Source organism: Canis lupus, chromosome 6, assembly GCF_003254725.2.
Source record: "Canis lupus dingo isolate Sandy chromosome 6, ASM325472v2, whole genome shotgun sequence".
NCBI classification, from domain to species: domain Eukaryota; kingdom Metazoa; phylum Chordata; class Mammalia; order Carnivora; family Canidae; genus Canis; species Canis lupus.
The window spans coordinates 75,440,719-75,465,718 of record NC_064248.1 but is presented as its reverse complement, the minus strand read 5'-3'; the positions used below and the strand labels follow the sequence as shown (position 1 = coordinate 75,465,718).

The following is a 25,000-nucleotide window of genomic DNA, read 5'->3' as shown; positions in this document are numbered from 1 at the left end:
AAAACAAGTTTTAAAGGAGGCAAGTGCCTAATAGCAGGTGATCCTCAATTTTTTCACCTCGAATATATATATTTTTTAAATCCTTTATTGGAACTAATCTAAGTAACAAGATGAGTTTTAAAATCTATATTTTTTTCATTATTTAGATTTGAAATGTCCGAACAGATTTTATCCACATCAGATCTTCCTATTATCATCCTGTCAACATCTTGAATCTCCAACTAATTTTGTCTAGTATTATTTGTGTACTTCTACCGTCATGGATACTAACAGTTCTCGCTCTGAGTGACTAATTGCCTAAGTGATTGTATGTGCATCCTATTAATAGATCTAGATTGTGTAATGTGTTCTTTTCTGTCCCCTCATTCCCACATTTTCTAAACTTTTTTCTTAAATCAACACACCCTGGAACCTTACTAGATTTAGACAGTAAGGTAATTGACAAGGCCTACCTCCACATCATTGTGGAAAATCCAAAATGAATTCCCAAATCAAAATGATGGTTTTGTTAAAGATTTGGGTTTAAAAAAATGTTTCTGGATGCTTGGTTAGTGCTACCTAATAACCAAAGAAACATTTTTTTTTTTTAACTTGTGAATTCTTAGGAAAAGCAATGCCAAACTAAAAATGAAGACCCTTACAACATTTCAGTTCTTCTTTTAAGATTTCATATGTTAAATCTAGAACCAATGGATGATGCATTCTATACTGGACCTCTGATTCATTCTTTTACTTCACTGAATGTCAAAAACTACATACTTATTCTTAAAAATCCATACTCTAAGGATCCAATAAGAAAATAGTACACTTAATATACTCTGGTATATGTGTCAATGAAAACATAAAATATGGTAAATGGGAATTATTATTTAGAAGCCCTGTTTGTGTGTTATGTGGTCGGGTTTGTTTATAATCAGAGTAGGTCCATTATACTTTAGATTACATTTTCTTTATGCTTATTTATATTTGATTTACTTATATTTTGGTGAAACAATGTGTTTCAAAAGTCTCAAACACTTGGTTTTGACTAATTTGAATATCTCCAATGCCACTGGCTATTGGACAAATTAGAACACAAACAAACTTCTAAATAAATCATCATGGAAGTATGATGAATGGAATATACAGCAATCTTACACTAAATTAATCACACTTTGCTGGTTCATTACATATACATTAAATTTAGCACCATTTTACCTTTCATTTACATAAAATTTAGAAAGGAACCACTGACCTATGCCATCAACTTCTAAATGGACTAGAGTATAATGCCCTACTTACAGAGTGTGTAGTGTAGTACGAATGCTGCCTTGTGTGAAGAAATTGTGACCCATTAGCTTCATATTGATATTGGTACTGTTTTATTAGAGAGAGTTCAAACTAATTTTCTGATGGTTGTTTTAAATGCATTACCCAGAGTGAAAAAAAAAATCAAGAGTAGAAAAATGATAAAGTGAAAGTATTGCTACAGTGCTCCTCTTTCTCCCAGAAAATGGAGATTCCTTCTCCCACAGGATCACTCCTGCCAAGCCCCCTGGGAAAGGGGCCAGCGTGGGATTACTCTCCAACCTGCCAGACTGTCTGGCGATTGCTGCACACCATGGGCCAGGTGTGATCAGCAGATCCAAGATATGCCCGTCCCCCAGAATGACCCACAGCTGGCATGGGGTTGTATAAGTGGCCTCCAGCAGGAAAGGAGCATGTGTACTCCATTGCCAGTTGCAGCACAATCCACCACTCTTCCCTCTCTAAGTGGCAGACAGGTAGGCCTAGGTGTTTGGGGTAGGAGAATCCCCCATGTAGAGGCAACCTTGGAACAGTGGTTTATGGGGTATGTTCTGCATGATTTGGGGTAAGAAACGTTGATCCTATAGAAACCATCCAATTGCCAGTGTTTGATCTCAATTTAAGGTTTTATTCTTTGACATTGGCAATGGGGTGGAGAGAACCAAGTCAGAGGGGAGGGAACATCAATAATAAGGTGCCTAATGGTGGGATATATGGCATGATTTTTGAGTTGGGTGCTTCATTTTTATTTATGCCTTTATTTTTAAAAAAATTTTTTTCTTTAAAGTGTGGGAATACCAATAGTTGGGCAGAATGTTGATGACACTATTGATAAAATCCAAATTGCCCCCACACGCACACACATCTTTGTATATCAATTCAGAGGGAGATTAAATAACAAAAACCTGATTCTTAAAATAACATGAGATTTGAATTGATATTTGTTGAGAGTGGACTTTGAGCACAAAGATGGGCATCTGTTGAAAAGCATCAACTTCCCTCTAATTTGAAGGCACAGATGATGAGAATTCCTGTAAGAGAAGATTGGTTTGGGAGTTGTGGCAAATAGGGCTTCCTTATCTCAGTGGGTTGGGTATTTAAAAAGTTCAGTGAAAAAAATATATATATCTTAATGGGTTGTGAAAGAACACTACAGTTTTAGTAAGCCTTACCATCCATATGTAATGAACTAGATTCTTATTCTGTGTCTTATATTCTTTCTGCAATATAAGGCCAGCTGAGAATCCTACCAAACTGCTGTAAGTTTCCTTTCTGTGTAAAAGGTTCTGATTAATTCCCAGAATAAGATATTTAATGATCAGTAATCAAAACATAAACTATTACTTCTCTTACTGGAATTTATAGTCAAACCAAATTAGAATTTTATCATTATATAAGAAAACCACAGTTCTTTGAGAATTCAAGATACCATCTCTAAATGCCCTAGCTATTAATATGAATTCTTTCTTCCATTGCTAAACTTTTGAGAGTCTCCAACATCTTGCAGCTGCTATTTGCATTTACTGCACTTTTTTTTAGATCTGAGATATATAGAATGTTGTGAAACATTTTTATTTTTCTAAAATTAAAATGAAGTAACATTACAGTGAAAATCTTGCATTTTAATAAAATGTATATGTAAAATGAACAAATACTTTATGGTGAGTGATATACACAACATTTTGGTAAAAACAATTGACGATTTTTTTCCCACCTATTTATATCATAAATGAATTTACATATTTCTCCATCTCATATTAGAATGAGGGAGTATTTCTAGCCTATGTATTTAGAAATATAAAGAAGCTTTTTATTTGGGCATTACGGAACTATTGATCACATTGTGTTTATGATCATGTTTACTCATTTCTGAAGCACTGCACATGAGTTAAAAAGTAGGAGGTGTAGGCAAAACAATCTGTATAAGGGTATAAAATATGCTTTTACAGAGCTTATAAACATAATAATTATAAAATATTATATTTTCATTTTAAAAGAAATTATAAAATTAGCTTTATGTTTTAAAAAATTGAAATTATCTTATTATTTAACTCAATAAAATTTACATTTTGGATTTGCACACACTATTTCTTCCACAAGTTTGTACAAATATGTGCTTTACTTATAACAGAGAATAGCCTTGAGCCAAGTAACACTTCTGTAGCATAATCTTTGGAGTCAAAGACCTGAGTTTGAATTTGGACATTGCTACCTATAGCTGTATGGCTTTTGGGCAAGGAACTTACACAGTCTGAGCCCTATTCTAAGGTGAATAGGAACAGATCCTACAATGGGTTATAAAATCTAAACTATGTTTAATTATAATTAATTATAAATATTTAACGTTAATTATAATTACTTATTGTTTATATTTAAATCTATATGGTAAATAAAAATTGTTTGTTATATAAATAGCTATTAATAAATTAAATATCCCTATGAAACATTTTGCATGTGCCTGGCACATGGTAGATACTGAATAAATGATAGCTGTTGTTGTATACAAACTGAAAAAAAAGTCCAAACAGTTGCGAATAGATTGGTATTTTTATATACATATATAGTAGAATCTAAACTGCCAAAAACTTCAGATTTTAAAAAATACCTACGTAGAATCTGATTTTAGAAAATAGTATCTAATCTCCGCATAGAATTTATGCATTTTCAGAAACTTTCACAGTTATCTCATTTTAGTTCTAGATTAACTAAAGATACTATCGTTCCCATTTTACGTGAGCAGAAACTGGACAGAAAGATTAGTGGCTGATAGCTTGTTGGGAGTAAATCTGTGGCTTAAATTTAGGTCTTCCGACCCCAGGTCCAGCAAGTTCTGTTGGTAGACTAGGAAATGGGAAGCAAGGAGCTTACTGTCTACGTGGAACAAATCCAAGTTTTATAAGACCTGAAACTCCCGCAGCTTGGATAGGAGGCTCTTTAAGGAAAAGGATATGAAATAACCAAGTAAATAAATAAGTATGGCCTCTCACAAGGCTTTGGAAAGAGCCAATGCAGGTGGCAGGCCCTAAAGCTTAAGCTTCATTAACTTGACAAATCTGCTTCTGTTTCTAAATTTAAATATTTTTCAGAGATAAAGTACCCAATCATATTCTGATGATGTGACCAAAATATCACATTAACTTGCTTATAAAATAACCAGAAAATATTGGCACTGTGGCCATTAGTAAATAGTCATCTAGTTTAGTAAATAGCCCTCTAATTGTCAGATGAGACATAGCATCTACAAAAAATAGATTACATTATTCAATGTGTAATTTAATTCAATTGAACACATCTTTTCTTTTTTTTTTTTTTGGCTTTTGATTCCATTTAGAAGTGTAATCTTAACATTGAGGATTTTTTAAGGTACATAGAATTTTAATTTAATGCCCTACATGAGAATTATTTTTCATTCATATACCACTGGTTATTAAAAATTTAAAGATGTTCATAATTGGCATAATCTCCATACCACTCTACAATCTATATTTTTTAAATGTAGTTTTTTGACTTCTAGCCCTTCGCTGTCAAATACTGTTAAATGAGTTCAACAATATAACTTAAAACTTAGATTTAATTTGTGATGAACATTTTTAATACCAACTTAACAGCAGATCCAAGAATGCATGCATCCCAATGGACTTTGTCTAGCATGGATATCATTCTTTTTATGTTTATTTAAGAATGCATTATAAATTAAGTACCCTGAGCTATCTTTATATTACATTCTAACAACTTACACTTTTTTTTCTGAGAAGTCTAACTTTTCCTGGGTTATATTTTTGTAGCTTTATGTCAATATATTATTAATTTCATTCTTATTTGTTTGAGTGTAAAAGACTAAAACAATATTTATACTAGCAAAATTATCTGGTTTTGCATCAGCTTTCCAAAAATTTACTGGAAAAATAATTTTATGTTTTTAATACTACGAGGAAATTTAGAAGTCATCTAGTGAGTCCAATCCCAGTATTTGATATGGAAAACGATCCACGAGGAAGATAAATATAACAAAGTTGGTGGATTTGCTAAAACTGCAGATGAGCAAAAGTGTTTGAATTCATATTTACAATCCTCAGATCTGTACCACCATCATAGTTTCTTACATCCCATGGATTACATGGGTGTGGGTGGGTGGCGATGTGTGTGCCCCCACACTTTCTCCTTTCCTCTTTCATTCCCACGCCTTCCTTCTTCAGCTTTGTTTTCGCCTCCCCTCCTCCCAACCTACCCCCACACACACTTTCCACACACATATACTCACTACAATCATATAGACCATTCCATTTTGTAAAGTTGGTTCTACTCAGATGCAAAAAGTCATGATGGTTAGAATAAGCCAGGCCAAATAAATCTGTTCCTTGTTTTTCTTCTCACTCCCTTTAAATCACATGGATAATTTGTATTTATTCCAATTTAAGCATATCTTACATACTCTGATAATGGGATAGTCTATCTGGAAGCGTCTCATATTTTCTCTCTCTAAATTAAATGTGAAGAATAATCGTTAATATATATGTTCCCTAAAGTCAGATCGATAAAGCAAAAAAATGAATTCAAGAATGAAAATAAATATCTGGGTAAATATAAGCCAAAGTTTACATGTTTATCTAGACTATCTTAGAAAAATCTCCTCAATTTTTAAATTCCTTTTTACTTTAAGACATTACCTACAAAGCATATTACTTTATTTGGGTAAAAAGTAAATATAATAGCCACCCTGAAGCATATATTTTTTTAGGTATTAATAAGAATTAGCTACCTGACCTTTGGATATAACATGCTGATTAACACAGAGCTGATGCATGTTTGGTAGCAGATACTGTCAATTCCCCCATTTTTTTAATACAAAATCTCTACTTGTAAATCTTTTGGGGTCTCCTCTTATCATCTACATTGATATTCCAAAGATATTATTAACATGAAAATAATCATAAATAATTAAGATAGGGAAGGAATAGCCTCTAAAGTATAAAAGCAGCTGATAGTAATGCTTAAAATCTCCGGATTGCCAGTCACTCATATGTTGGACCTACTGCTACTTCAACGATCTGCAGGGTAGGTCTGAAGATAGAATATAATCCCAAAATCGTTTTTAATCTAGAAGGTGGGCAGGGCGGGAGGAAGCCCCACGAGGGCAGAATGTGGAAAGAACACTATGTTCTTACTCTACAGTACAGTTTCTCAGCAGCTCAGCACTCACTATATTGCATTTGGTTTTACTACTGCACATAAAATGGATTAGTTTTGTGAACGTGTTTGCCAAAGGTATTTTTATGTTAAATTTTTTTTTATAAACTTCTAGGTTGAAATAAACCTAAAACGATATCCAACTCCTTACCCAGAGGATTTAAAGAATATGGTAAAATCTGTTCAAAATCTGGTGGGTAAGCCAACCCATGGAGTGCGTGTTGAGAATTCAAATCCAACTGCTAACACGGAGCAAACTGTGAAAGAAAAATATGAACACAAGTGGCCTGTAGCCCCAAAGGAGATTACAGTGGAGGTATTTCAAGGTTATTGGTAATTGCCAGTGTGGTTTGGATTTTTTGGAATTACTAAATTATATGGGTTTTTTTTAATGATTAGATCTTCTCTGATAAGTGCAGTTTTTCCTTAAAATATAAATGAGTCTCTCTACTTTTTCAAACTATGAGGGTTGCATTTAATAAATTACAGGTAAATGACACCCTCATGGCCTAAAATTATTAATACAGCTCCAAAAGTTCCAATACACACAGAAGGAAAAACTTGCTCACTCAGCTAGGCCCTGCCAGTAAGTGCGTGATATCATTTTCACTCTACTCTTTTGGCTACTCCAAACTTTAATTGTATGAGTCATTAGAAAAGACTAAACAAAGATTTTTTTTTTTCTTTCTCTGCAAATTTCAATAAAATCCTTATTGAGACTTAGAGGGGTTTTTTTTTGTTTTGTTTTTTTGTTTTGTTTGTTTTGTTTTTTGCTTATTTTTGTCTTTGGGTTAAAACCTTTATAGGAAACACTACTATAAACAATGACAAAGAGGAGATAAGTTTGAAATTTATCTTTTCTGGATCTAGACATGTAAAACTTAATTCCTATATTTTAGAATAAACTAGATATTTATCAGTTTGTGTGGTCTGAAAAGAATTCAACTACATTTATGCCGCCTCTACTCTCTCATCCACCCTTCAGCTAATTTGGTTATCACTCTTTAATCTTCATTAGAAACATAACTGGTATGAGTACATCTAGAAGTTTCTATACCTACTTCTCAAAAATCTAGGTTCGTGAAACTCTTTTACAAATCTGCATTTCACAGCATCGATTTGTTGCATTGATTAAACACCAACTATCTATTTAGCACTGTGCTAACCACTGTGAGAGAAAAGAAATATAAAATGTGCACATGGTCCCCAAATAATTCAGAGGGGCAGAAGGTAAAGAACAAGCGATTCCTCGCTGAGCAGGGAGCCCAATGAAGGTAGACGCTTAACCATCTGAGTCACCCAGGCACCCCTGTATTTACACTTGCATGCTTGTACAATTCTTTGTTTTGTTGACTAAAATAAAATTCCTGTACTTCGGTATCAGGAGTCATAAAAATATTTCCTTTTTCAAGTATTATTTCAACAAATAAGTTATATTTCGATTCCTAGAATGTTAGTACTAGACAGAAAATAACATTAATTCCTATCATCTATTCCCTTCATTTTACTGATGAATTGAATAAAGTACAGAGAGGTACACTGACTTGCCCAAGATAATCTGATTAATAAATGATGAAGCAGGAATGGAATAGAAATATGTCACCCTATAATTGAAACATTTTTGACAAGCCTTAACATATTTTATGCCTTTTCATGGTACAATTTCTCAAACTTGTGTCTGCTTCTACTTATAAATTTCTACAAAGACGTGGAAAGACTTTAACTCTATTCTGTCACCTTAAAACTTTATCATTAGGTTTCTTATGCTAAGCCTTTGAAATGGTCTTCAAAATCCATGAAAACACAGATTTCCCTCTTCATCTCCAGAATTTCCACCAACCCCACACTCTTTCCTATCCCTCTGCCTATCTGGAACTGGATTGTAAGTCTACACTGTGCTCACAGTTGAGCTCACTAGGAGGCAATATAAGGGAAGATTATTGGACATGAACCTGAGAATCCTGCCTCTATGCTGGATCTTGATCTAATTAATCCTTTAAGCAGGGATCTCGCTGAGTCTCAAAATTCACTTGTAGGAAATGAAAGGGTTGACTAGAAATATTTTTTAAGTAATTAATAAGTATCAGACATATACCCAGGTTTTTTACAGGCAAATATTCTCATACAAACCCAACCAAAACCAAACCAAAAAATAGAATTTAAGCCAGGAGTGAAAGAAGTAGCTGTTTCTTGGTAACACCCAAAACTTGAGCCTGTCACTCACTATGTGGGGCGTGAAAATTTTTTAAGAGTTTCTATCACTAATTATCAGTTGGCATACATTGCACTTACTATACTTTTGTGCTCAAGTATACTCTTTCTTTGATTTAACAAACTATTTCTAAATGTGTGGCATTAATGTTTTAAACTTAACAAGTAGCAATAAATGAGAAAACTGAAAATAACGTTTTGAATTCAAATTAGCCTAAGGTTTAGGCAGAAAAGACATAAAGATAACTGTTACGCATAAATTGATATCACTACCTCCCCATGGGCATAGACAAGACATTTTTATACATAAAAGAAAGTGAAAACTTAGTATTTTACCACCCCCAATGCTCTCACTATCTGGTTAACTGGAAATAACAATTTTAATCATAGGAGTTTAAAATTCATAGGCTTCTTAACATGTTCATTTGTCTTTATAAAGTTTATTCTTATACCAGTGTTGCTCATTACACTCAGTGAATGGATTTAGAATGAAGATTTAGCAAGCTAGATCAATCATGAGGAAACTAGAAAACATTAGGAAAAGTTAGGACAGAACTAAAGAAACTGAGGATAAGATCACTTGGGAAACAGTGGGAGTTAAGAGGGGGATTGGCGGTAAGAGCAGGATGTAGAGGACCCATTTGTGCAGAGCATGGCTGATGAGGAAAAAAAAAAAATCAGTTGGTCCGTGATAGACTTTGCTCTGAGAACTCTTACGGGAGACCCCCCCTTAGACTGTTACACGTATACATATCATCCACATGTACGTACGTACCACAGACTCACATACAGCTTATCCTCATTCAGTCCTGTGTAATTAGAAGATGTATCTCATCTCCCCACCTAGGTGGTGAATCTCCACGGGCCGTGGGTGCCATTTTGTCTTTCTTTGGAAACTCTACAGTTCTTTGCACAGTGCCAGGCATATAAACAGGCATCCAAAAAATGTTTGATGAACAAAATGGACTCATTTAAATTAGAAAGACAAAACATTCTAGTACTGACTTCAGAGAAACACGTGATTCGTTTCTCCCAATGCTCCACAGGGACTTAAATCCTAGAGCCCCATCTTTAAATCTGAGCCAAATAAAGATGTTGCCATCTTGGTTAACCAATGTTTAAATGTTTACTTTCCTTGTCCTATATTATTATATCTCTCAGGATTCTTTTGTTCATCCAGCTAATGAAATGAGGATTGGGGAACTTCACCCTTCATTAGCTGAGACCCCTCTGTACCCACCCAAACTTGTTCTGCTAGGGAAGGACAAAAAAGGTAACACTGTGAACCTGATGTGGAAAATATGCCACAAATGCATGTGCATGATGAATCACCAGTTGTAACGTATGACACACCATAGTCTATCGAAATATTTGACAAATATATATTCCTAACATTGTTACGCTCTCGGGTTTTCATACTTGCTTTTCTGTGTTTCTTACTGTCAGTGTTCATAGCATTGTAACATTTTCCCCTTTACATTTCAGAATCAACTGATGAGTCTGAAGTTGACAAAACTCACTGTCTGAATAACAGTGTTTCCTCAGGCACTTACTCAGACTACTCGCCTTCCCAGGCTTCCTCAGGATCCTCTAACACCCGGGTTAAAGTGGGGTCCTTGCAGACAACAACTAAAGATGCAGTACATAATTCTTTATGGGGTAACAGGTGTGTTTAGAATTTCCCTTTCTTTCTGTTCCCAAGTGCTTACTTTCAGCAACTTTTTAAAAAACGGGATCTTAGTTTTTGAATTGCATTCAGCACATGAGCGGTGTAGAAGACAGCTGGAAGGGGCAGATAAGCAAACACGGTCCCCCTGGGCTTTCCAGGAGAGGAGGAATCCATTTTATACAGCAAACCGTTGTTTAAGGGAGAGACGGTAGGAGATTATCAGGTTGAGATGATAGGGACAGAAATCTTAAAAAGCTGAAACCAAGAATCCTGTTTGCCCGCTACTTATTTATGACACACGTGGGCATTTCCCCATCCAAAATGGGCTTATGGAATAAACTAAGATGCATGGAAGCACTTGTGTGCCCGGTACGGAGTAAATAGTCAATAACATCCTCATTGCTGTCATCATCGTCGATGTCATCATCACCCTCGTTTTATCACCACCTGGGAAAGTTAGGATGTAGGCAAAAGTATTTAATCTTTCCAAAATGATCCCTACTCTACCTTACTTCCATTTTACAGGTAAAAGTCAAAAGCCAAAGAGCACAATAAAAGTGACCCAGTGAGCTAGTAATTACCCAGTGCCGATTCTCTTGTTTTGTGCCTTGTTGCTGTGGGTTACAGTGCAAACAGCAAATCCAACAGCGTGTGGTGTGGGGCGCCCATGATCCTTCCTCATGGCTTGCTGATAACCTCAGAACTGTTAGCGATGCGTTCTTTGGTAGTGAATGGATGACTATTTCTACCTATCAGTGCCCATGATACAAATCTTAACTCTTTCAGTTTAGAAGTTCATCATTTGTGATATAAGCTGAGATTAATGAGGTACTTTGGAAGGTTCCTCCTAAATGTACTACTTTTCAATTTAGCCAAAGCGCTGAAAAGTGTTTCTCTTACTGATAGCAAATATATAATCCAATGTTATGAGTGTGCAAGCGGGGAGAATAAACCTAGAAAAACGAGCATCTTCTAGAAATACTGGAGGCACTGGTATAAACAAGCCAATGACCAAAAGTCATGGTATAATATAACTGACATCCTAGGAAAACGTGCTCCCTGCACAGTGGGTTTAGTGTTTTCAGTACCTGGCCTTCAAATAAATGTTATCTGAAGACAATTTGGGTTCATTAGACAGATCAAGTATTTATAAGAAAGGTATACTCTTAACCGATAATTTGGAAAGAAACTGAGCCAGAAATTCCAGGGAGGGGGACCAAGAATCAGGTGATTCTGCTTATCAGACAAGTTTCGGGACCTTTACTGAAGACCTCTCTCTTTCTTTCTTTGATGTCATCATCCAACAGACGTGTATTTTGATGCCTACACTGTGCCAGGCACTCTGCCAGGCCTGAAGAGAAAAAATAAATAAAAAATAAATAAATCTCGGTCCTCGTGAGCTTATAGCCTGGCAGAGGACGCTCAACAACACACAGTGATAAAATGCGTACACGATATGTTAGGAGGTGATGATTCCAAGGAGGAACTACAAATCAGAGGAAGGCAAAGCGGTGGGCGTGGGGGTCGGGGGCATGGACTAGCGCCGCCCCGTCAACCGAGGGGCTGTGGGCGAGTGATCCCTTGGGCAAGGCCGCGTGGCGTCTCCGGCTCTTGCCGGTTCTCATGGCTCCTCTTCCCACTGTCTTCACAGGATTGCACCGTCTTTCCCACAGCCTCTTGATTCGAAGCCATTACTCAGCCAGCGGGAGGCTGTCCCCCCGGGGAACCTACCACAGCGTCCTGACCGGCTGCCCATGAGTGACGCCTTCACCGACAACTGGCCTGACGGTTCCCATTATGACAACACGGGCTTTGTCGCAGAGGAGGCCACGGGCGAGAACGCCAACAGCAATCCTCTCTTGAGTTCGAAATCCAGAAGCACGTCTTCCCACGGACGCAGGCCTCTGATTAGGCAGGAGAGGATTGTCGGCGTGCCCCTGGAGCTGGAGCAGTCCACACACAGACACACACCAGAAACAGAAGTGCCTCCTTCCAACCCTTGGCAGAACTGGACTAGAACCCCTAGTCCTTTTGAAGATAGGACCGCTTTCCCCTCCAAATTGGAGACCACCCCCACCACCAGCCCATTGCCCGAGAGGAAAGAACACCTAAAAGAGCCCGCTGAGCTACCCGGTCCGTTCTCTCCGGGGGTGCCGTGGGAGTATCACGACTCCAACCCCAACAGGAGTCTTGGCAACGTCTTCTCTCAGATCCACTGCCGCCCCGAGTCTTCCAAAGGCGTCATCTCCATTAGCAAAAGCACAGAGAGGCTCTCCCCGCTGATGAAGGATATCAAGTCCAATAAGTTCAAGAAGTCGCAGAGTATCGATGAGATTGACATCGGTACGTACAAGGTGTACAACATCCCCTTGGAAAACTATGCTTCCGGGAGCGACCACCTGGGGAGCCACGAACGGCCGGACAAACTGTTGGGGCCGGAGCACGGTATGTCCAGCATGTCGCGAAGCCAGTCGGTCCCCATGCTGGACGACGAGATGCTCACGTACGGCAGCAGTAAAGGGCCCCAACAGCAGAAAGCTTCCATGACTAAGAAAGTCTATCAGTTTGACCAAAGCTTCAACCCCCAAGGGGCGGTGGAAGTGAAGGCCGAGAAGAGGGTACCGCCCCCCTTCCAACACAATTCTGAGTACGTGCAACAGCCCAGCAAAAACGTGGCCAAGGACCTGGTCAGTCCCAGAGCCTACAGAGGATACCCACCGATGGAGCAGATGTTCTCCTTCTCCCAGCCGTCTGTCAGCGAGGACGCTGTGGTGAACGCCCAGTTCGCGAGCCAGGGCGCCAGGGCGGGCTTCTTGAGGAGGGCCGACTCCCTGGCCAGCTCCACAGAAATGGCCATGTTCCGCAGGGTCAGTGAACCTCAGGAGCTGCCTCCGCCTGAGAGGTACGGCAGGCCCCCGTATAGGGGAGGGCTGGATCGCCAAAGCAGCGTTTCAGTGACTGAGTCCCAGTTCCTGAAAAGGAATGGCAGGTACGAAGATGAACACCCTTCATATCAAGAAGTGAAAGCTCAGGCGGGAAGTTTTCCGGTTAAAAACCTTACCCAGAGGAGGCCGTTGTCTGCGAGAAGCTACAGTACAGAGAGTTACGGTGCCTCCCAAACCAGGCCAGTCTCAGCTAGGCCTACTATGGCAGCTCTTTTGGAAAAAATACCATCTGACTATAACTTGGGTAACTATGGTGACAAGCCATCAGATAACAGTGATATAAAGACGAGGCCCACTCCTGTGAAGGGAGAGGAGAGCTGTGGTAAAATGCCTGCAGACTGGAGACAACAGCTGCTTAGACATATAGAAGCTAGAAGGTTAGACAGGGTATGTCTGGCATTTCTCTGTAAGAATATCCCTCCTGCCTTTAGTTTTACTTGATCGGCCTTTCTAAGCACATGTAGTGAAGCATGAACTACATGACCGGATAGATGATCGGCATTTTCTTTCTCTCTCTGTTGTGGGGCAATTGATCATAAGAGTCTCTCGTGGATATTGTTTAATGCTCTTCCAGAGTCCCTAACCCGTAGGTGAATGACTTAGCACATCGAGCCTAAGTATTGCTAGGGAGAAAGAACCTGACTCCATTATATGGGCTGGCGCTTCAGTTGCTTGCCAGCCATTGAGGCGGAATGCCTCTCCTAGGACGCACAACTGTTCTCTAGCGACCCAAAGAGTATGATTTTGATTGAATCTATAAAAAAGTGAGCATTTAGCCCCTTCCTGCACAGACTCGCTTACAGCAAAGGCAGGCCTAACGTGTTTACTACACTGGCATACGGTTACCGCGATGGGACTGCTGAAGTTATTACTTCTAATGAGCAATAATCTTCCCAGCAAGAAACAGAAAAATAAAATAAGCAGAGATTGAATGCCCTCCTACACGGTACTGTATTTAATTTAAAAAAAAAAAAATCCTGCCATTTAGAACGCTGATTTTTACACAAAAAGAAATGTCTACGTTCAGAGCATACGATAGGCAACAAAACTAGGTGCTGTCTTTATGACGACTGCGAAGGTACAGATTCTGTGTGGATAGTGCAACCGAAAAAAGGAAATTAATCCCAATTCAGTTACAGACTGAGTCACAATACAGCACGGAATCCGTAGTGATTGAGGAGAGTTAAAAAAAAAAAAAAATATATATATATATATATATAGTTTGTATATATATATTGCTTTAAAGCCTAGAATTCCTTTTGTTGCCTGTTCATATCTCCTTAAGAGAAATCCGATATTTTATTTTCTAGAGCTATGATCAATTGACCATTATCATTGAGTGTACTTTGCGGCTTTGGTGTAGAGGGCAAAATTGCGTGCTCTGCATCGATCTTAGAGTCTTAAGGTCCTTTTTGTGAAAAGAGGGGCTTTTGTTCTTGTTTTCCAGAGTTTAAATACCTAGTGCAAATCGGGGATCTGGGTAATAATATATCATTAGAAAGTTTCGCTCAGTAGTTTTACTATTTTATCGGGTGTCCTGGTAAAAGCACAGGTCACTGCACTTACATCTCCTTAATATTGAATAATATTGTGTTTTCAGGTATACTCTTTTTTTTTTACGTGATTATATTGTTTGTAGGTCGTGTCTACATGACAAGAAAACAATTACTTTTAGGGACAAGTGAACTAATAAATGTGGGTGCGGGTGTTAGTTTTTCAATGTGGAAATTGGTTCTGCCTTGCAAAATCTTTCATCAGAATGTCTGTTTCAAATAGGTGTGCTCAGTCCCATTGAAGGGAGCCTCATCAAAGCCTCATGACTGGCTGTCAGTGGGAGACACCTGGTCACTTGTCACCATGCCTTACCTCAACCTATGCCCTCCATGTAGACAGATAACTTGGAGGGCGAAAATATTTGGGGCCAAATAATACAGTACAGTTTGGGAACTCTGGCCTCGTGTAGACACGACCATACGTAACAGGGTAAGATGAACTAGTCAAGAAAGGTTCTAAGAAGCTCTTCGGAGCATTATGTGCAATGACTAGTAAACTGAGGCAACAGAGGAGTGAGTGAAAACAAAGCATGAAAAAGAAGGCGAGATGCTAAGCATTTGGTACCATCGTTTATTTACGGTTTCTCAGAGAAATGGTTCCTCTCCTTTGATCAGAGCTCCTCCTCTAGCTGGAGCAGGGATTTGGAGAGAGGAAAACAGGCCTGGGGGAGGGCAGGGGTGCGGAAGTCTGCACCCGGGCTGTCCCGGATCCAGGTCCCTAAAACTACACCCAGGCGTGTTTCCTGCTGCTGGGACGACACTGTCCTTTTCGATGAGTTTGCTCGCTCCCCCTGCCTGTTTGCAGTTACCCCCGGTCGGCCCTTGGTCTTCCGGAGCAATTTCAATGTATAGTCCATAGCTTCTTATTTAATTCCAAGAAGTTAGGTCACCCCAGAATATCACTTCAAGCCACTAGATCCCGAGAGTTTCTCCTCTTGTTTTCTCCCGTAACCCCTCTCCCTCCTACCCCCACCCCCACCCCCATCGTATTATGGGGCTATTCAAGCTGAATCTTACTTAAAACTTCCCAGCTCCTCAAAAAGATGAATTCAGGGTAGCAAAGCACAGACTTTTTACGTAAAAGTAGTTTGGAGGTAGCTGTGCTACTTGACACCCCGTCCGAAGTCGGGCTGCACCAGAGATGCGGTGTGTCTCCTTTAGTTGAGGCTTTAAACCCGGAAACCCAATAGTCACACTGGAAACTACAAGAGCTTTGTCCATCCCTCGTAAGGGAGAACTGCCGAGAGGCCCGGACGCTGGGTGGGCTTCACGGCCCAAGCTAATGCGGGGTCAGGGTCTCGGCCGCCGTCAGCCTTGGAGAGGCAGCCCCGACTCCCGCCGTGGACCCAAGATGCTGCTTTCTCCTGCAGCCTCCCCCCGGGCCTCCTGCCTCCACCACACAGTCCCACCGAGACCGAGGGAGTTTAAAGCGTGAACCCCCGTGCCCCAGACCGCTACTCTCCGACAGGGGCCAAGGGGGGCCTCGGCTGGAGCGATTTTAGACCTTAATCCTTCAGGTGCCAGAGTGAGACGTTCAGGGTCCTTTCCAGCTTCGGCTGGTGACAACGAAAAATCTCTGGATGAAACAGCCGAGGACCCGTAACAAACATGATCCGTAGACAAGCACACCAGGCCTAGAATAGTCTTTCAGTTGAGTTCAGCGAAACTGACGCTCAAAGTCATGACTTGGCACACGACGCCCTCCGACTAGAATAGCCGCCTGCTGCTGTGGCTCAGTAATACGGAGTGGTTAAAAAGTTTACTGAGTTAACTGGGGTAGATTCCTATTTTCCCCCCAAATAAGAGAATTATTTAAAAGGGCCAAATACTGGCAATTACTGCCTTTTGATGAGAGGTGGAAAGTGGAGATTGTGCTAACGGAACCTATTGGATGGCGGGACACACGTATGAAGTTCTGTAGAAGAAAGGTTGACTAGCTGTCGGCCCCTTGGAATACCCTGAGATGCACCCATGGGAGGGCAGCCACCCTGCGGGTGGCACCAGGGTGCTCCCTAGGTATTTAGGTGCACTGGATAAGGAGCATCCGTAGTTCAGATCACAGTTCTTTTAGTTTCATTACGGAATTCCCCCAGTTTAAAATGTGACTTTTAAGAAACAAACAGGCAAAAGTCAGAAACTTTGGATCCACCTACAATTTATTTGACTGGTTCGATTAATCAGTCAGTTCAGTTAGCCGATAGTTAGGCTGAATGATTTTTTTTTTTTTTTTTTTCTGACCAGCTCTCTTTCTGAGTTCCTATAATTACGTCTATAGCCCGAGCAACGAAGGACGCTGATTTTGGCTCCAACCTTGGAGTGCCTTTGTTTTAAGGCAGAATTAGAAGCTGGCGTTTGTCCTTTGTATGCGCTCACCTCACTGTGTGAAAGAGAAGCGTGAGACTCGGAGCTGGCAAAATTTGATAAGACCTCGCTGTCCGGAGGTTGTTTTTTTTTTTTTTTCTTTTCTTTTTTTTTTTTTTAATTAATAGACTAGTGAACAGCATCTGTCCAGAGTCACGACTATCGTGACATCCGAGAGGCAGCAGCAGATGTAAAGCAGACTGTACCCTTGCTTTCTGTCTTCTCTGTAGTTTGGATGGTGCCCATTATGTGCATAACTAACACTGTTGACTGTATGCTTCCGTGTGACCAAGTGCATGTTGAAAGGAAAGTTACCGTTTGCCCGCTTAAAGTTAAATGTTATGAATTTAAACATGTTCATGTAATGATCAGTTTGTTGAGCATGTGTTCACACCCTGTCACATGATTATTTCCTCTACTCAGAATGCTGCTTACAAACACAACACAGTTAACCTTGGCATGCTGCCCTATGGAGGTATTTCAGCAATGCATGCAGGCAGAAGCATGACTTTAAACTTGCAGACTAAGTCTAAATTTGATCTCCAAGAACTACCTCTCCAGAAAGTAAGTATGGACTGCCTTACATGTGTCAGCATACCAAAGCCGATTAATGTTGTTTGTTCACTTACTGTGTGTAGGCTGTACATACGGCCCCGCTCGGAAGACTCTCCCGAGTCCAAAAAAGCACAAGGGCAAACACCGTAGAGCCCGGGCTCTCAGCCGCTGGGCGAGCACTCGGGCTACGACCACGTTCGGGTCCTGCTTAACGGCTGTGCTTTTTGGATTGAGCAGATCCATGGCTTTTTGAGTTGCTCTACGGCTCATTTTCTCAGGACCCATTTCTTTTCCTTTTATCGTCTGTTCTCCTTTCTTTTGTGTGTGTGTGTAGGTTTGTAAACATACGTTCTTTTGAACTCTTTTGCACATAGCCCCGTCCCCCCTCGCTGATGGTTCTGAGCGCAGAGCTAGGATTAGCGTCGGCCTCGGCGGGGCCCACAGGGACCGAGCCCCACTGGGAAGGGAAGTGGCCGGCGCCCCCCCCCCGGGCCCCTGCAGCCCCTGGCTCGGCGGGAGCCCCCCCCCCGGGGGGCAGCACGAGGAGAGCTTGGCGGCCTGGCCAGAGGGCACCTGCCCCCGGACTCCTGCAGGAGGAGGCGCGCAGGCCTCGCGCCCGCACGACACACTGGGAGAGGCCCCCACCGCCAAAGGAGCATTTCGGCTCTTTTCTTCAGGCACAGCTGAGCACGTACATTTTCCCTGTTTCGGTTGGTTGACGCCTCTGTCTTAGTGACGTTCTGATGGCCACCGGTGAGTCGTTTTCCCTCCATGTGTCAGCACGACGACGCGCGTGGTGCGGTCAGGAGCCTGGCCAGGCCGAGGGCCAGGAAGCGGTGCCAGCAGGGCAGGGCCGTGAACACAGCGACGTGCGAGGCCAAGGCCTCAGGCCCGTGTGCCCCAGAGAGCAGCGAAGCCACGGTTAGGGCCAGGCCGCTCCATCGCCGGCTTCCAGGCGGGTGGGCGATGGACAAGCTAACTAACTAACTAACTAACTAACTAAATTAAAAGTCACAAAGTCAAGAACTTTCGAATGCTGTTTCTCCGGTCCCCGGTCCCCTGGGGCGGGACCTGAGGTGGGGGACGAACAGAGGCCTGGCTCCCGGGGGTGCCCGCATCGGTGACACAACCGCTCCTGTGGCCAAACGCCAGACTCTCGCCATCGCCGAGCGCAGGACTGGGACACGAATCCAAGGAGGTCCCAGCAGCCAGGACAGGCCAGCACGACCCCCACCCCGGGGCTCCCACCTCTGCCCTCACGGATTCCCACGTCACAGCTCAGAGGCCCCTCGCCCCGAGGGCTTGGCAATTGATAGAAATCCAACCCTTACACCAGAAGGCTGAGTTTCAAACTTCAATTAGCAGCGTAGGGAGATCTTGATGGGGAAGGAGCTGTCGCTTGCACCCCCACATTCTATGGAGAGCCCCTCATTTCGTGTGATGTTTGGCCCCTTTTCCCTCCTCCATCTCTAGGATGATATAGATTCATCCAGAGTCGGAAACGTGATAACGTATTTGAAACACTCTTCCTCAAAGGCCCCAAATATAAATTAGGTTACCTCTGTGTTCCCATATTGATTTCCTGGTCTTGTTTGGGGTGCCCTAGAAAAGGGGTTCATGAACGGTTACCGCAGCTCTAAAATAATCTATGCCAGAAAAATAGTACAGAGTTACACTATTTAGACTTTTCAACCTTTCTCGGTTGGACAGCGATGACCTAAAGGAATCCTCTTTGGAAGCAACCTTCAATTGCAAACCCAATATAACTCAAGTATTGAAAGACTCCATCTCAAGATGAATTATCCTCACTACGTTATTGTCCACACCAGAGAGAGAGACAGAGAGGGAGAGAAAAGAGAAGGCAAGGGAGGAAAAGGGATAGAGACAGGACAATTATTCCACTACCCCTAAAGGATTTTATGGCCCCAAACTATCACTGTAAGCCCTACAAACTTTCAGCGGTAGGCCTGATGTGTCCAGAATGTTCCAGACTCTACTCACTCCCATGGTTTCCACTCTCAGTCTCTGCCCCTTGATCTTCGTGCTCAGACACAGCTCTTCTGCGGAGCTTCTTTAATTCAAAAATCCCTTTGGTTTTTCTGCCAAGTCTTAGAGCAACCGCTTTTAAATTTTTCCTTTCTTGGCTCCACTGACCATTCCTAACAGGCCTTATGGCTGAGGTTCAGTTTCCCTGAACCCGTCTCACCGGGAGAGGGGAGAGGCAAATAATTATTTTCCTTGGGCTTACAAATGCATCAAAACCCATTGCAACATTTTTGTCTTGCTACTTAAGATGATAAAAATTAGCATCAGCAATTTAAGATTTCTTTGCAGTCTCTAAATGCTCGTCAGCCATGAGAACTGCGTTGAAAATACAGAGTAAGAGCAATTGATAAACAAGCGTTTTCAGTAAATAAAATTGATGAAACCGTTCATTCTCCCAAAAAAATATGGGAGCTGTTTTTATTTATAAATTTCCTAAGTGACGGTGCGAGCCACCTCCAGCCCGGGATGTCCCAAGGAATCTAAATAAATATTTTCACGTATCATCACCGGTTCAGCACTGGACATGGGGGGGCAGCTGCTCCTCCAGGAACATTGGGGGGCTGAACCCACACCCTTCCTTCCCCCACGCTCTGCTTGTCAAGCCTCCGCTCTGGCGGTTAAGAGAAAGGAGCACTTTTTCGTATTTTCTGTCCCATGGAGACCGTCGTTCTGCAGGTGTAAACCCAGCCGGGGCGCCTCCGTGACTCCGAGCCCCTCCCCACCTCCGCTTGCGTGGTCTCTGCTAGCTCGGGGCCTCACTCGGCAGATCATTTGGTTTTTCTGGTTTGAGTTTCTATGTAGGTCACCAAACGTACCTAGTCATTTTTTTTTTCCTCAAAAGTTTTAAACAAATTTATCATCCACCTATGAAGGAAATAGCCGTTTGCGAACGAAGATGGAAGAATCTCTACTTCGGTTTGCAAAGTGAATATTTACGTAGATGGAAAGGAAAGGCCCTCCCAGATTTTTCTGGGCTTGGAAGCTCTCTGATTTGTTCCCGTTTATTACACGCCAGGTCAAGTACTGCACACATTTTTCACGGATTACAAGCCACATGTAGGCTTCCTGGGCTGTACACAGTAAATCACGTAGGCGATGGTGATTTTATGAAGCCTGGTAAGATATTAACAGAAAGTCGAGAAATACAACAGAATTATTTTAACATTTAATTTCCTTTCATGTTTTCATTCATTGATGTTTATTCTAATTTCCTAAAAACTTTAATAGTACTTGTAACCAGAACATTTAAGATACAGAAGTCAACGATCAAATCATAACATTATTGGCATTTTCCACCTATTCTTTATTTATTCATTCATTTATTCATTTATCATTTATTCGCTGCCTCTCCAAAAAGCATCTAAGGCGACTTTCTATGACATTATGAATGGTTCCGTGTGCTTCTTCGGATGTGTTCTGTTGTAATGGAGTTTAGTTATTGTCTTGAAGTTGTATGTCATTAGATGGAAATATAATATCGTAAAATGTCAGTTCAAATTGCCATTTTTATTAACCAGATTAATGGTAGAATAAATATTTTGCCAGAAGTACGAAGACTAGGATTTATTGAGAATCTACTGTGCACCTGGTACCATTAGGTACTTTAAACACGGTTCTTCACGCCCGCCTCACGAGGAGAGGTGTCCTGTGCATCGTACAGGCCCGGAGCCTGCATCCTGCTCCGTTGTCGCAGCCCGCACCTCCCGGGGTCGTGGTCTAGGGAGAGCCTGAGCCTGGCTCTGCTGGACGCCCAGCTACGAGGCCTGGCCCCTTCAGGGAACACCACTCCTCGTAGTCGATAGCGCCCTCTCAGATACTTATTATCTCACATCGTCTTCACAATCACCCAGAAAAATAGATTCTGTGGGATGAAGAGAAGAAAACACAGCAGGCCACGTTAACCAAGCCAGGACCCAGCGTGACCCCCATCAGGCCCCGTGTGCCGCAGGTGGCAGGGCGTAATGAATGCTCACGCTGACCCCCGCACCTCAACACCCACCCGCATCTCCTCGGCACTCGTATGACCGAGAAACATGCTCGAGGGCGGCCAAAGGCCAAAGGCCAAAGACCGTGAGCACAAGAAAGTCACAGGTTAAGTCATTGTTGCTCCCGCAACCCAGAGACGAGTGGGGCTGGGGAAGAAACCCCAGTAGAGTGGGGTCGCTTCCATCTCCCCCATGCTGGAGGAGCTGACACCTTGTTTTACTTGTTCCTTCCTAACTCCCACCACCATCGTATCACAGCGCAGCGCCCGCTGCTTATTGGCATATTGCAACAGGCACTAGTATAAATCACACTTCCAGGGGCAGGGGAGTTGAAATTATGGAAATATATGTATAAATCATCTTTTCATAGAATTTTGCCTGGAAGAAAATGGCCTTGCTATGTGTTTTATTAGTTGATACACTATCTTTTTGGATTAGAGAAATTGGGATAGAAATGTGTGCACCTAAATTATCTTAAAATTTCTTCTGCCCTTTCTTACTGCATCTATGCAGATGACTCAGGGTCAAATAGTAGCAACGTTTGCTATGCATTTATTCACCCTAATCTCAAAGGTTACTTACTTAATTCCATTTTTTTTTCCACCGAAAGCAAAGCAAGATTTATGCGGCACCTTGGGGCAACTTCTGCCTGTAGTTTCTATTGATTCTGCTGCATTTATTATTGGCTACCTATCACTCAAGAAAGATTCACTTATCCTTCTAATTATGAAAAAAAACCTCCAACCTGTAAATCCACATAAGTCCTCATGGACAATGGCTAAAATTACCAAAATAATAACGTTAGGACTCGTACAGATGAAATAGTGAAATGCTGGTTTAAAAATCATCTAAATGTTACATTACAACCTTCAGATTGAACCCTTGAAATCATAATCATTTATAATGAAATTTGGCATACCTTTGTCTTCGTAATACCTATTTTTTAAAAAATATATGCAGAAAATGAATAACCATAATTTTCACTAGAAATACTTCAGGGAAAATTGTTTTTCAGACACTTTTGAATCCATGGTAATGCCTTTCGTGAACTATATGCCAATTACTAAGCAAGACAGATCCTTGAGTTCTTAAGGCCTACATCCCAAGACCTTTGCAATGTGCCAAATGCTAATACCCCTCTCGTATAACTTCTCCAGCTTTATGTACTACGTATATTTGCCAAGCATTCGGTGCACCCATTAATTAGCTAACCAAAGCAAAACCACTGGACTCGCTAAGCCCATTTATTCATAGATGTGACTCCTACACCTACACAGACTCACATATGGACACACGTAAGCACACGCATGCACACACTCACACACGTGGCATATATGTCACAGATATTCATGCACATTTATGTCTCAGCAAAATTAGAAATTACTTCTTCCAGTAGTCCCTCATGGTCATTCCCAATGGTCAAAAACGTAAATGTTAAATCTACAAATGTCCACAGTCATTTCCAGGACTGTATTCCTTCAGCAAAACTAGCATTCGTGTATTTCTTAACAAATATAATTTCTGATTTTTCATAAATCATAGTGACCATTTTCTCTATGATTTTAAACTATTTAAAGGCCTACAGAATTTCTTTTTTGGGGGGTATATTTTTCAGTTGTTCCTTTTAATCCCTTATAGAATTTTAACAACTGAGCAACTGCATCTATGTACAGTTCAGTAGCACTTTATCTAAAGTACAGTTTTTTTTGTAAATAGCTATACATTTTTTGAGACAGACCGTGAACCCATTTGTATAATTCTCTTTTGGACCACCCCAACCCCAGCATTAATAAACGGCTTTCACAGTCTTTCTATTTCTCCAAACTTAAGCTCCCAGGGCGCCTCACTTATTAAAAACAAACAGGCCACAGCACTCTTGAAATGAAGAAAGGAAATTGCTTTCAGGAAGTTGTTTTAATTTTGATGTCTAGTGAAAGGATTTTTTTCATGTGTCTGCATGTTTATGTTTTCTCTGACCCCTGTGATGTAGAATCGGTGTGGTTGCTAATTCTAATTTTAGAAAGAGAAAGATTGATTCCTAAACCAGTGAAGAGCCTACACCATCATGATATCAGGATTTTTGACTAAAGGGTTTTCACGTTTGTTTGTTTTTTTAACACCAGAAAGAATTCTGCAATTCTCAGTTGTTCCCTGTGACTGGGAGTCACATCTGGGCAGCAGAAGCAAGACTAGTGCAGGAAATAGGGGAGGAGAGGAGGATGCTATGGAGGGGAAAAAAAGAAAAAAGATAACTGCACTACATTTTGGCCACTTCTCAAAAATAGATTTTGCACACACACCTAGCAAGATGAACACATTCATTATCCTACTTCACTGGCAAAGAAATAAAGCCAGAATGACATGGATATTAGTTTAAACCATCAATTTAAACCAAAAATAAACAAAAGAGCACTTGCCAGTAGTGCTGACCCTAAATACTTATATTTTAACTGCTTAATTTTAATGATTTCACTTGTCATATTTTAATGTCCAGAAAAATTGTATACGGGCATGTGCAAACATGTTCATTTGAAAAAGGAAAAGACTAAGAAATTAATACTTGAACACAGACAGACAGCCATTGAGTAGCTATCTGTTTTTTTTTTTTTCAAGTAGTATGTACTTTAAATGTGTTACCTACATGGGATTTTTCAAACAAACACAAGTGAATTCATTCCTAACTAACCTTGATGCTTCGATGCACTACTTTAATTCTCCTTTTTTCACACTTCTGATAGACCCATGAGAAAGGAGTTTATATGACCAAAGTACAAGAAGAAAATTGAGTTACCTCCTTACTTTTCATTATACCCATGAGACCTTAGGAGAACTTCATCTAGGGTCATAATCTTATTTTAAAACAGTTCCATGCAATCCCTTTTTATAAATGCATGCAGTCAGAATGCAGATTGGATGGTTAAATAATTGTTTTTGAAAAAAAAAAAAACGACTAGGACCACTCTGTGTAACCAGATGAGGGCTGCCAAGCAGCTCAACTGTGCCACGTTGTGAGGAGAATGGCCCAGTTCTCCCCTCCTGGGGTTGGGCAGCTCCTCACACAGAAGAGCTGCACATACACCCTCCAACCAGGCTTTATTTATCCATAGGGACCCTTCAAAACATATACAGGAAATGGTGTAGGAAACACTGAGCGTAATTTCTCACCCACATAAGAATTCCCCAGGAAATCAAGGAGTGCCT

General features: G+C 41.0%; 1 protein-coding gene and 1 long non-coding RNA gene across 18 annotated transcripts in view; one reads left to right on the top strand and one right to left on the bottom strand.

Moving 5' to 3' along the window:
- Positions 1–25,000, top strand: part of LRRC7 (leucine rich repeat containing 7) — a 491,773-nt gene that overhangs the window by 398,674 nt on the left and 68,099 nt on the right. For 3 of the 9 annotated variants that reach the window (XM_025417996.3, XM_025417992.3, XM_049111804.1), the window contains 6 exons: positions 1,515–1,763; positions 6,590–6,790; positions 9,847–9,958; positions 10,171–10,351; positions 12,006–13,686; positions 17,637–17,777. In XM_025417996.3, coding sequence (XP_025273781.3) covers positions 1,515–1,763; positions 6,590–6,790; positions 9,847–9,958; positions 10,171–10,351; positions 12,006–13,686; positions 17,637–17,777 — 2,565 coding nt within the window. The remainder of the gene's footprint in view (positions 1–1,514; positions 1,764–6,589; positions 6,791–9,846; positions 9,959–10,170; positions 10,352–12,005; positions 13,687–17,636; positions 17,778–25,000) is intronic. The other 6 variants (XM_025417998.3, XM_025417995.3, XM_049111803.1 and 3 more) reach the window with 5 other exon arrangements.
- Positions 20,218–25,000, bottom strand: part of LOC112641076 (uncharacterized) — a 78,829-nt gene continuing 74,046 nt past the window's right edge. For 2 of the 9 annotated variants that reach the window (XR_007411619.1, XR_007411614.1), the window contains exon 11: positions 20,225–21,675. This is a non-coding gene — a long non-coding RNA (uncharacterized LOC112641076). Of the gene's footprint in view, positions 21,676–25,000 lie in introns of all 9 variants that reach the window. The other 7 variants (XR_007411620.1, XR_007411617.1, XR_007411618.1 and 4 more) reach the window with 7 other exon arrangements.